Genomic DNA, 13,734 nt, shown 5'->3' on the forward strand with positions numbered 1-13,734 from the left:
CTCTCAATATTCTAGTATAATCTCATGGACATTTTGTTCTGAGAGAAGCTGTGATCTTCAAAAACTATTTTGCTTGTATTAAACCTAAAATAATTTAAAAACTTTCCTAATAACTTAGGTTGAAGCTTTTATCATAAATTTAAATACTTGAAAAGATATAATTTCTGACATGAATATTGATATTTAAAAAATACTATTATAAGTCACATAAGAAAAATATAGATTATAACACATCAATCTTTAATGTTTCAGTGGAATTTAATACCATAATGATGTCCATCATGATCCATTTAAACAGAAGTAAGTGATTAAATGTTCCTTTTTCTTGAAAGACTGTATTTGTGTTATATTTCCCCCACAAAACGTTATCCTAATAAATTTTTATGTTTGAAGGTTTTGTTATCTCGTTTTTTGTAACTGTGTATAAACTGAAGTGTTAAATTTTAATTTGCCATGGCCATAATGCAATAAATGTTTGTGCTCTCTTTGTTGTTAACTAAAATTTTATTACACAGTTGACCCAAATTGTACACATGGATACTTAAGGGAAAGTTTTTATTGAAAGTGTCCTCTTAATGGGGGATGGAGGGATGGATAACATGGTTTCCATTAAAGAAAGTTCTGTTGACCAGTATTTCAAATTGTCCTTGTTTGGTTTTTTCTTTTTTTCCAGTGTAATCATGGTTTATGTAAAAAAATGACATAGGGCAATCATAAACAGTTTCTACATTCTCTCTTTGCCTCCCAGTTGTCTGTCTGTCTCTATGGTTACATTGAAATGGAAATGAATCTCTTATAAGACTTAACATTTGAAACAAACCATTTTAGTATTTTGCATTTCGATTGAAACAATAAAGAGTATAGAGATAACCCAATCAATGTTTTTTCAAAAACACCTTGTTTGGCTTTCTAAAGAATTTTTAAATGCAGGTTGATGATGGTGGTTTAATCACTAAGTCCTGTCCAGACTCCTGCAACACCATGGACTGTAGCCCATCAGGCTCCTCTGTCCATGGCATTTCCCAGGCAAGAATACTGGAGTGGGTTGCCATCTCCTTATTTAGGGGATCTTTCCTGACCCAGGATCAAACCCACGTCTCCGGCATCACAGGCGGATTCTTTACTGCTGAGCCACTAGGGAAGTCCTTAAATGCAGGTTAAATATACATAAAGATTTTAAAATATAGTGGATCAAACTAAAATGAAGAGGGGTGAGATGCTTTCTGTACACTGTGAGATGGGAAAATGGAGAGCAGGCTCAATAAACTGCTTAGAGGTATATGTACTTGTGTGTGGAACTTGATCTAGAAAGCAGTTCTTGAACTATCTATGCCCATGTTGCTTGGAAAGTCCTTGGGTACCCCTGGCATAGGCACTTAGTGGTACTCAAGACTGATACCTGCAGTGCCCTGAGACATACCAGGATAGGCAACTCTACACTATTCCAGCAAATACATTACTCATCAGTGAGGGTCAGATACATGTGTATTCTCTTGCATACTGTGTAGCAGTTGGCAGTAAAGTGACAGTGTCCCAATTTAGTAATACTCTGGATATGTATATAACATGAAAAAAAACATTAAATTCATGTGATGGAGAGGGTAGTAGGGCAGGCGGGAATATGCATAAACATAAGCTGAAGATAAAAAGGACTTTATCAGTTCAAGATAGCATATAAATATTAAAATCTTTGTACCTGGTATTTTAAATTCCCCTAAAGAGTGAGAAAAAGTTCCTCTGTGGGAAGAATATTTTGACTAACTTGGTAGTGAAAGGATGGAAAGTATGGATTAATAAAAGGAAAGTGCCAGTGAGCAGACTCATTATGCCACATAAAAACAGGATGGAAAGTTAATTTCTGCCATTAAAGCCTATCTTCTGTATTTCAGAACTGGAGTTTTTGTTATGTTTTCTTAGGGCCAAGATTGGGACTCCTTGGGGTAGGTTAGGAGCAATGCCCAAATTTACCAAGATTATCCAAAGCTCTTTAAAATACATAAAATGAAAATCCTTTCAAATTATCAGTGTTATAGACCCAGATGCTGGGTTCTTCATAGTTTTTATTCAAGCAGCAATACTAGAAACTGAGATCATTGTAACAATTCCTTGATTTAAGAAAAAAAATAACCTATTAAAAGATATCTCAGCAGGTGAATACTTAATGTTTGATTGTAGAACTCGAGTATCTCTTGCAACGATACTTTTCCTTTGGTCATCACTTAATCAGAAAAAATACTCGTCCCAGTTCAAACAGTACCTTACAAATAAAAAGAAGTATTACGACAAATCACTGGTTGGTACAGACTTAAGATGACTTTTCTGATTGTGATTAATGAAAAATGCTCCTGGAATAAGAACAACTCTGTCTCTCCCACTGGGCAAGCTGCACATCTGAGGCACAAGCACTTGCTGCTGGGCTGTAGGTTACACATTTACAGTGAGAACTCTTAAGTGCCATCTCAGAATGAGGGAATTTTCTGGCGATCCAGTGGTTACAATTTGGTACTTTCACTGCCGTGGCCCGTTTTCAGTCCCTGGTCAGGGAACTAAGGTCCCACAGGCCACGCAGCACAGCCAGATAAAATGTGGAACTTTTCCAAAAATAATACTTTAATGCATTTTTAAAATATTACCACAGTCACTTGCAACTTGCCTCATCTGCAAACAGACTTAAGTATTTAGGACAAAGTCATGTTCTTTCCTGTTATCTTCTGTCAAGTTGCTTTCAAGAAAGTTTTAACTTACCTCTATGGTAATAAGGATGACAATCATCCATTCCAGGCGGAGTGCCCTCTTCTCCGTCAGGTGATTCCGCATCAGATCTGTTAGCTCCATGCAGTGCTGAAGCTTTTCATTCATGACCTGCAACAGTAAAAATCTCAGAAAGTACCCTGTGTATTTAAACGAACTCACTGAAGATAACAGTTGCCTGCTTCAAATTTCCGAGTTTCAAATAGGTATGCGGTGAGAAATCATCCCTTCAATTCTGGCTCCTCAGCTCTCTCCAAAGGCAACCTGCCAGTGCTACCTGTCTCCTTTCTGTGAATCCACCGGGACATTTTGTAATGCACAGATGTGACTGCAAAAAATAGTTGGCATACCAAAGCTCCTCTTATATTTGGAAGATTTTTGATGGAAGATCTAAAAGTTTTTGAGTCCTAGTTTTTCATCACTGCCCTTGGTAAATTTTAAGCAGTTAATAAAAGAAAACTTGAAATAGGATTCTTTTAGTATGGCCTGAAGATGGCAAAAACAATGATTACCATCTACAATATGAAAACTAAGTCCCACTGTCAAAAATTCCCGAACGCAAAACTTGACCTGCTACACATCACCGCTAGATGGCACTGCTCTTAACGCTTAACTGCAGACTCTCTAGGTTCTGCCTTCCGATATCCTACAGGCTGGTTGAGGGTCATAGAAAACAGACTCTTGGATTAAAGCCTTCAATGTGACCGCTGACAAGGTATACTTCCTTAATCTATCTCACTTTCCTTTGGAAATTACAGAGCCTGGAAGACAAATTTTAAAAAATAGTTTTTGGATTCCACTTGATAATTTCTGAGGTACGTATGCCGAGAGTGCAGGTATGGTCGGTGGAAATTCGAGACAAATCACAGATGCATGTCTGGGTTGACTGAAATGTGCTAGTGCACCATATTTACCATGATTTTGCACAGAACATTAAACCGTGAGAGCGAACCCCAGAGTAGGAAATGGCAACCCACTCCAGTATTCTTGCCTGCAAAATTCCATGGAAAGAAGCCTGGTGAGCTACAGTCCATGGGGTCACAAAGAAGAGGACACGACAGCACTGACAGGGAACCCCTGGAGCCACACTGGTAACACGCTTGCCCACTCCTCCAGACTCCCTGGGCACCCCGCAGTTGCCACTTTGTATAAGTGTTTAGAACGGTGCCGCCTCCTTCCTCTTCCTATTGTTACTGGCGGCCTGATCTTGGTCTATAAATACGCTCAGCCTTAAGCTTGCTTCTCTTTTCAAAATGATGACCCAACCCTCTTCTATTTTCCTTCAACTCTGACTAAAGACATTTTCTTCCTCCACTTCCTCAGCACCCAATTTAGCCCTTAGAAGTTGTAGATATTACCTCAACTCCCCTGAAACTTTCAGATGTCTCATGAGTAACTTTAACACCCTTTCTTGGTTAGATTACAAGACCTCAATTAACTCAAGTGTTTGACAACACCTGGAAACATGCTTCCTTTTGGCTTTTCTCCTCTAGGGACCAAATTCTGCCTCCGACATCCTTCTTTTCTGAGACTTCTCGGACCTCCCCTTGAATGTGGATGACAGTTCCCAGAGTCCTGATCTTGTCCTTCCTGCCTTCCAGCTCTGCACTCTGCATGATCGTGCCCAGATGTCTCCTGGACTTGGGTCGTTTCCATCCCATCATCACTGCTTCTGTGATACACATTAGCCAACTGCATTCAAGTCAAAGACTTAGAAATTCTGTTTATTTCAGAAGGAAACTATCATTGCCAAAAAAACGGAAAATCTGCATGATGTGAAATGGTGTTGGCTGCACAAAGTTGGGCCTGATGCTTGGGAAGTGTGAGCTTACACATCAGAGGGCCAGTCAAGAGCCATGAAAGCCAAACTAGAGTGTTTCTCTTCAACATGGGACACAAGTGTTACTTGCTTCCATGCTTACATGTTATTTCAGGGTCCATATGTTACCTAAGTTCATCTCTTATACAAGTGTATGTATCCCACATTTTAAGAAAGACTGATTTAAGAAAAACTTTTTTGATAAGTCTCAAATATAAATGGTTAATCCCAATTTCTCCTCTGCCCGAATTTCTTGCTTTACTGTTATTTATTTCTTTGGATGTTAGAGACAAACATCTTTATTAAAGATATCACCAAAATTTTGGCAAACATTTCAAAACCTATTTGTAAACACAATGCTTCCCTTTTAAACTGCACTGCCCGAATTTCTGTCTATAAAACACCATCTTATTGGTTTCCTTCTTGGGTCTTAAATTTAGCATTTCTCAAACTACAGTTTTTTTGAAAGTAGCATTAACTGTTTTCATTTTGACCACACTAGGTCTTTGTGGCAGCGCTCAGACTTGCTTCAGTTTCAGCGTGCACATAGCCTTCTCTTGTTGCCAGAACACAGGCTCAGTTGCTGTACTGTGTGGGCTTACCTGCCCTGCAACATGTAGGATCTTAGCTCCCCGACCAGGAATCAAAAAGTGCCCCCTGCAGAGGAAGCTCAGTCTTAACCACTGGACCTCTAGGCAAGTCCTTTAGCTTCTAAAGAAAAATTAAAGTGGACTTCCGGGGACCACTGGTAATATGGGTAGAATGGTTTGTGCCCTCAAATTCGTGCTGAAGCCCTAACCTCCAATGCGATGGTATCCAGAGATGAGGTCTTTGGGGGTGGTGATTAAGTTTCAGTTCAGTTCAGTCGCTCAGTTGTGTCCCACTTTCAGCGACCCCATGAATCGCAGCACGCCAGGCCTCCCTGTCCGTCACCAACTCCCGGAGTTCACTCAAACTCACGTCCATCGAGTCGATGATGCCATCCAGCCATCTCATCCTCTGTCGTCCCCTTCTCCTCTTGCCCCCAATCCCTCCCAGCATCAGAATCTTTTCCAATGAGTCAACTCTTCGCATGAGATGGCCAAAGTACTGGAGTTCCAGCTTTAGCATCATTCCTTCCAAAGAACACCCAGGACTGATCTCCTTTAGAATGGACTGGTTGGATCTCCTTGCAGTCCAAGGGACGTGATTAAGTTTAGATGGAGTTTAAATTAACATCCTTGTAAGAAGAGGCAGACACACTAGGATGTGCTCTCTCCTTGCCTCGAGAAACTACACTGGGAAGGTGGGAAGGGGTTCTTACCAGGAACCAAACCTATATGACCTGGTGTGTGAACTGCTGCCCCCAAGAAAGTGTTAGTCGCTCAGTCATGTCCAACTCTGCAACCCCAATGACTGTAGCCCTCCAGGCTCTTCTGTCCACGGGATTCTCCAGGCAAGAACACTGGAGTGGGTTGCTATTCCCTTCTCCAGGGGATCTTCCTGACCCAGGGATCGAACCTGGGTCTCCCTCATTGCAGGCAGATTATTTACTGTCTGAGCCACCAGGGAAGCCCCCAAGGAATGCGAACAAAGTACTGCAGAAGCAGAGAGGCAGGTGGTGCCAAATTTAAACATATATTTATTTTTATTCTTCAGGACACTACCCGAATTATTTTCCACTTGTTTATAGCACTGATTAAGTGCAATGCATACATTCTCCTGGGTACTTGGTTAAGGATTCAGAAATCAGCATTATAGCTGCATAGAGCTCACATAAATTTTTTTTTCTTAGAAATACCACAGAATGGACATGTTCCAGGACTCTTCCAGGAGTGGGACTGAGGGGACCCTGCCCACCTGCTCCTGGACTGCAGAGCTGGCTTCCCTACAGTGGGCATGGAGGAAGCCTAGCCACTCAGAGGAGCACCGTCCCTGGTGAGCCCTGGTGCCCTCTTAGGGTATCCACTCCGGCTGCCTGGTGAAGACGCAGAGGCACTTTCCCCAGGGTTCCCCTTCCTACTTGGCTCTGTGATCTTCCAGCTAGCTGATTCATCACTTCACATCTACATTCATGATTGATTGATCCTGTGTTGACATTTCTCATCTTCAGCTGTGACTTTCATGTTGAATGTAGTGTTCATCCCAAGTTCCTAAAAGACATTCCTGTCTTTCTGCTTCTCCTCCTCTGAGCCACACACGCAGGATGCTTCCTGCTCAAACCACCTTCATTGTTAGTGACTGTGATCCTAGGCTCTTTTCCTGTACTCCTGCCCACGAGGGACATGCGAAGGACACTGCAGGCATCAATATCAAAGGATGCCAAGATTTGAGAAAGGAAACAGAATGAAGGGCTGGGAGTAGGATGTCTGAGTTCACACTAGCCACGCAGCTGGTTTATCTTCATTATTGCTCAGCAACTGTTACTGACCCAACTCAGCACTACAGGCTGCTTATCAGAAAAGGTCTACATTTGCTTGGTGGCAATAATCTGTACAGTTCATCCCAACAGTCAGGGTTCCACCAAACATCTTCATTCCAAGAGGACAAGGGGAGACATCTAAGAGCTGTAACTCTTGAGCACTTTCAAATCCGTCCCCAGTAAGTACCACTGCTCAGCAAAGTTGATGCTTTTGTCATTAAAGAATTCTCAAAAGAGGCTTTATTTCCAAATTTTCCTTGAGGCATAATTTACATACAATAAAGTGCCCTTGTCTCCATTCTAAGCAGATACAGTTTGAAGACTTCTGACAGATATATAACCACGGAAGTACGGAAGTGACATTTCCATCACCCCAAACCCCTGTGCCCCTTTGAAATCTACGGCTCCAGGGAACCACTAATCTATTTTCTGTAACTACAGGTTGGTCCTTCTAGAATTTCCTATAAATATAGTAGCATGTATTCTGTTGTGTCTAGATTTTTCTCACTCAGCATAATGATCCTGATATTCATCCATGCTGTTGCATGGATCGGTAATTGCTTTTTACTGCTGAGTGGTATTCCACTGCATGGCTATCCCGCAGTTTCTTTATCCATTCACCTATTAGTGGCCATTTCATTGTTTTCAGTTTTTGGCTATTATGACTAAAGCTGCTATGAAGATGCAGGTACAAATCAATGTGAGCATATATGTTTTCATTTCTCGTGAATAAATACTCAGGATCGAATCACTGGATCATACAGTTAACACAGTTAAATTTCTGAGGAAATGCCAGGCTGTTCTGGAGAGCGGTTGTACCAATGTACATTGTCACAAGTCACGTATGAAACTTCCATTTGCTCCACATCCCTCCTGACGTGGGGTTGGCAGTCCTTTTAATTCTAGTCACTCTACCGCACATGTGGTGACAGCGCACTGTACGTTTCATCTGCACTTCCCTGACGGACAACAACATTGAGCATCTTCTCACGTTCATTTGAACACTCACATATTTTGTGAGATGTCAGTTCAAATCTTTTTGCCCATTTAAAAACCCGAGTTGTCTTTTCAAGCGAAAAGAATTCTGGACAAGTCTTTTGTCAGGTTATATATGGAGACTATTTCCTTCCAACCTGTGGGAGGAAATATTCTCAATATATTTGTGATCTGCCTTTTCATATTATTTTACTTTTTAATTAAAAAAATGTTTATTTATATGGCTGCACCCGGACTTAGCTGGGGCATGCGGGATTATCAGTCTTCACTGAGGCAAGAGGGATTTTCAGCTGCAGCATGCAGACTCTAGTTGTAGCATGTGGAATCGAGTTCCTTGACCAGGGATCCAACCCAGACCCCCTGCATGGGCAGCATGGAGTCTTCGCCACTGGGCCACCAGGGAAGTCCCTGCCCTTTCATATTCTAAAGAGTGTCTTTCAAAGACCAGTAGTTTTAGTTTTGATGAAGTTCAACTTATCAAATTCTTTCTGTAAGGTTCATGATTTTTTTTTTTTTTTTTTTGGTCCTAACAGATCTTTGCCTTCCCCAAGGTCATGAGGCCTTTTCCCCTATATTTTCTTTCTGAGCTTTTATAATTTTACCTTTTATATTTAAAGGACTCTAATTCATTTAGAAATGGTGTAAAGACAAGACTAGGGCTCATTTTTTTTTTAACATACGGCTATCTAATTGTTCTAGCACGATTTATTGAAAAGATTAGAAAAAAAGAGAAAAGAGCCTCAAAGACTCACTGGAGTATAAAGATCTGAGATTATCAGAGATACAGCAGATTTCTCAAACCATGAAGGCCAGAAGAAAGTGGGACAGTAATTTTTAGGTGTTGAAAGAAAAGAATTGTCACTTGGAATCCTTCAACCAGGGAAAAAAAGATCCTTCAGGAATGAAGGGGAAGTCTAGATATTCTCAGAGTTACCCTGATATTCGCAGACTTACCCTGAAAGAATGGCTAAATAATGTTCTTGGAATAGAAAGCAAACAACAGAAAAAGAAATCTTAGAACATCATTGAAGAAAAAAAAAGAACAAAGGAAAGAATAAAATATGGGTAAATATGAGAGAATTTCCTTCTCCTCTTGAGTCTTCTTAATTATGCTGATGGTCGAAGCAAAAACTAAAACATTGATGAAGTTCTCAAAGTGGAGAGAAGAGGGATATACATGTACAGTTTCCTTACAGGATTTAATCTGGCGAAATGTCGAAAAGAGTGGATTGTGATAAAGGTACGCATAATGGATTACCTACAGCAACCACCAAATACCTATGCAGAGAGACATACTAAAAAATGATACAGATGAATCAAAACGGAATCCCCTCCAAATGTCTAGGTAGCTCATAGGAAGGCAGGGGTTGATACAGACAATGACTTGGAGGGATCTCAAGGGTGTTATACTCATTGAAAAAAGCCCATTTTAAAAGACACACGGTACAGTTCTATTTATATAACAATCCCAAAATGACAAAGTTACAGAGCTGGGGAATAGATTAGTCACTGCCCAGGGTTAGGGACGGTGGGGGAGAGATGGTGGTGTTACTATAAGGAGGCAAGGCAGATCTTTGTGGTCACAGGACAGACCTGTACCCAGACCTTGTGGTCACCTGGATCTACACGTGATCAAATGTCGCAGGACCGCGTGCACACGATACCAACGTCCAGTGTTTTCTACTCTCTCCCGCCGCGGGGCTTACCTCCGTCATGACCACCTCCACCCACGTCCATCACTCCATCAGCTGCCTCTCTCCTCAACTTTGCTCCCATGCTTCTAAACGCTCTTGTGACAGGTCTAACTGGCTGTTCTCTTGCTACTGTGCTCTCCACATATCTCAAGCGTGGCTCCTCCTCCCACCCCCAACCTTTCTACGTCTGCCATCTTTCTACCTGTTGCCCACAGCAAACACTAGTCATCCTTACTCCTCTCTCTCCCTGGCCTCCCCATACCGACCACTTCATCTGTCTTAAAGGATTCTTTTAAAAGTTTCATTCTTATTCTCACTGTTGCCAGTAAAGTTCTGGACCTTACAAACTCTTGCTTGAAACTTGATGAGAAATCTACTGGACTACCAGGCCTCCAGACTCTCACCAATCTTACTGAGCCTCTGGAGTAAAATTCAGAATATCCTTTGACGTGAAAGCTGAAAACTGTACACAGAACGAGAGCGGGAAATCTAGAGATCTGTCCAGAAGTCAAGAGACATTTCTCCAAAAGCAGTTTACTTAATTAAAAAATTCTCTTCACACTGTCATACAACTTAGAGGTGACGTCGTGTCTTCCTCTCTCAGTAGAAGTGCAAAATACATACCTTAACTCTACGAGTAATGCTGAGGAACCGACAAGTTTTATCATAAAGTTCTTCCAGATTTTCTCTGTCCCAGTAGAAATCAGGAGTGATCAAGAAGTCTGAACTCAAGTTTATACGGTGTCTTAAAAAAAGGAAAATCATAACTTTTAATTTGTATCTTGAATTAAAAAATCATGGTCTCTATTTTCTTTCTTTTTTGGAGATATTTATTCATTGATTGTAGTTAATTTACAATGTTGTTAGTTTCAAGAGTACAGCAAAGCGATTCAGTTATACACACACAGATACGTCTATCTCTCTCTATATATATATATTCTCTTTCAGTTCTTTTCCATGATAGGTTATTACAAGATATTGAGTACAGTTCCTATGCTACACAGTAGGAGCTTGTTGTTTACCTATTTTATATACAGCAGTGTGCATATGTTAATCCCAAACTCCTAATTTATCTCCCCCATCCCCACTGGTAACCACAAGTTTGTTTTCTATGTCTGTGAATTTATTTCTGTTTTGTAAATATGTTTAATTTATTTGTATGGTGTTTTATAAAAACAGTTTTGAATGCTGATTCTTTTAATACTTCTGAGAAACATGTAAACAAAAAAATTTCAAAATCTACACCCAAATTAATTCAATATTTACACTGACAGTTATGAAGCAGATAAAAGAAAACCCAATGTAAAAAAATCTGAAGCTTCTTTTCTCATTCAAGTTTGTTACACATGCACGCATGGGTGTGTGTGGATAGGTATTCACATGACTACTGGTTTCCTCAGTATCCTTCCAGTGTTTGATCAAACACTGGATAAGCAAATTCTCTATTTCTACCCTTTTACAAATGAAGCCTGAGCTTGTTTTTAAAAGAAAATTTACATTGTAGAAGTAACACATAAATAGTTTTTCACTATAAAAAAGAAAAACCCTGGAGAAGAACTCAGAAAACACTGTTAGGCCCTTTACCCTAACACCACAACTCAACTCCTTTAGGCCCTGCCAACAGTCTGCTGTTGTCCTTCAGGATCTGCTTCTTTGCACACACATGTGCACACACACCTACATGTCTGGTAGTATGTATACACATCAAGATGCATATGAATATTTATGCTGTTTGTCTACGAGTGGGATCGTACCACATCTGTAATTTATGACTTAATTTCTCACCCGATATAACCTGCCACATTTCTACTATATCTTTTCATAGACTCACCATATTCCTTTGAATAACACATAAGCACTCTTACTGTAAAAAGAAGAAAACTTAGGATAAGAACAGTAAGGCCCTATAGAAACTATTCACAAACCTAAACATATTTAGTTCTAATTTCTGAGTTTTGATATAGTAACTCACTATATGGAATTCTGCTCGCATCATTAAGAGCAGAGGAGAGAGAAGTCTCTGTATCCCACTTCTTAGCGAGCTCGAGGCTTTAGATGGGCTGCAGGATGCTCCTGACATAGGGGTTTTTATTTTTGTTGGTGTCCTGAGTTAGGGTCCCTGAGCTGTGAGGAAGGCATGGGTGATGGAACGCTGGCCCCCTTCTCCTCACCAGGCCGAGTTTTAATATCTAAGGAAAACGTGGAACAGCAACCCGTAGGGACACTACTGACAAACCCCAGTCACTCATCCCACACACGGAGAGCTGAAGCACCGAGAATGCTGCCTGGTGAGAAAAACACCAAAATTCAGGATGTTTCACTCCATAAACCCTAGGGAAACTACAAGAATAAACTGAAGGCTTTTTAATTTAACTTAATTTTAAATGATGCACTATTGTATTTCATCAGTTTTAAGACACTGTTCTTCCCATTTTTAACATCTCTGAAAACGGAGGCATCTTTAAAAGTGATGATGTCTTACAGGTGGCAGTTGGGACTCAGCTGTCATTGCCTTAGACAACTTACTTCCCTCATGTTTTCCTTTTTATGTATGCCTGGGAATACATAAAATGTGATAAATCTACATCTAAATAAGTCTAAAAGAGCTAGTTCAGGAAGCGCAAAATTAAAATTGTGATTAAAAAAGCATTGTCTCATATGCTAGCTGGTAGCATTTTCACTTTCCTATGGCATCTTACGGTGTCTTAGAGTCAGCGAAAGATGATACATCACTTTTCTGTAGCAATTAGGTCTATTCAGAGTTATGATGCACTGACAGACTTGTACTGAGAATTCCCATTGTTCAAATTCTAGAATGTGTCTTTCCACCTCCAGAGAACACCTACTGTGCTCTCCGATGGGGGTTTATTATAGATTAATTGTGGTTTCTCTTGCACAGGCAGAATTTCTTCCAGTAAAGTCCTAACACAGCCCAGCTGCTTCTAATGGGTCAGAGTTGTTCATGCTTATAACGAATGAAATAAAAACAGCTGCAATTCCCATTAAGGTACAAATGCTTGCTCTTTACTGTACAGGGATATTTTCTGCTGATTGTTAAATATATGAATATATGAAGTATATCACTTACAGAGAAAATTTTACCTTAGGGCAAAGAGTTCACCCATTTTCTGCATAACTTCTTCATGAGATAGTTTCACTTTCTTCCCAGCTTTTAAAGCCTATTTGGGAGGGGGAGAAATACATACATACATACACATGTGTCCCTTCTCACTAGCATGTTCTGTGATGTACATTCCTAATCTCTTACTGAAAAACCAGGGGCTCTTTTCCCAAGTATGACTATTCCTCCACGTAAAAAGAAAGTTAATTACAGCAGGCATGATTTTTAACATATGTAATTTGAAATTCTGGTATAACTATAGACGCATTTTTCATGCTGCTACTTTTCTCATAACTTGTCAAAACATTTGTTTCTTTAATCGAGAAAAGTGGTCACAGTTTCCTTGACAGGAAACATTTCATTTCAATTCAGTTACATTAAAAGTATACCATAAATGAAAGCTATTTTGAATTTTGGCTTCCCAGATGGCTCAGTGATGAATCTGCCTGCTAATGCAGGAGACACAGGTTCGATTCCTGGGTTGGTTCCTTCCTGAAAAAATCCTCAGATAGGGGAGCCTGGTGGGCAACAAGTCCATGGAGTCACAAAGAGTCGGACATGACTGAGCAACTAATAAACACACAAAATTTGAATTTTAAGTTTTAAAAGGTTTCTTTATAATTTTATATGTAACTGGATTTTTTTTTTCCTGCTTAAATTCAGTGTAGCTTTCTTACCATTCATTACTAGTCTGTTGTACTTCTAAATTCATCATTATAGTGTGAAATTTGTATTTTTCCCCAATAGAACTCAATCCTTGAAAACAAGCATAAAATTGGTATAATTACCTCTGGAATCGACTGAATAGATTCAACAAATTTATCCAGTGATGCTTCCCAGATAGCAAGTTTCACTAGAGAAAAAAGATTAACAATTGAACATTTATCATCACATTTCTACAAAATGCAAAACTGCATAGTACCTTCACTGCCATTTAACAATAGTTTAAGAA

The 13,734-nt window shown here is 39.9% G+C and overlaps 1 protein-coding gene across 7 annotated transcripts in view; it reads right to left on the reverse strand.

Annotated features, from left to right (window-relative positions):
• Window positions 1-1,780: 1,780 nt before the first annotated feature.
• The window catches only part of RMND1 (required for meiotic nuclear division 1 homolog), a 34,590-nt gene continuing 22,636 nt past the window's right edge, over window positions 1,781-13,734 (reverse strand). For 2 of the 7 annotated variants that reach the window (XM_005891541.3, XM_005891540.3), the window contains 5 exons: window positions 13,571-13,635; window positions 12,764-12,840; window positions 10,286-10,406; window positions 2,746-2,862; window positions 1,781-2,257 (listed from right to left, as the gene is read on the reverse strand). In XM_005891541.3, coding sequence (XP_005891603.2) covers window positions 2,216-2,257; window positions 2,746-2,862; window positions 10,286-10,406; window positions 12,764-12,840; window positions 13,571-13,635 — 422 coding nt within the window. In that variant the 3' untranslated portion in view covers window positions 1,781-2,215. Of the gene's footprint in view, window positions 2,258-2,745; window positions 2,863-10,285; window positions 10,407-11,492; window positions 11,526-12,749; window positions 12,841-13,570; window positions 13,636-13,734 lie in introns of those variants that run through there. The other 5 variants (XM_070376870.1, XM_070376869.1, XM_070376873.1 and 2 more) reach the window with 4 other exon arrangements.

This window comes from Bos mutus, chromosome 9 (assembly GCF_027580195.1).
Source record: "Bos mutus isolate GX-2022 chromosome 9, NWIPB_WYAK_1.1, whole genome shotgun sequence".
Classification (NCBI taxonomy): Eukaryota; Metazoa; Chordata; class Mammalia; order Artiodactyla; family Bovidae; genus Bos; species Bos mutus.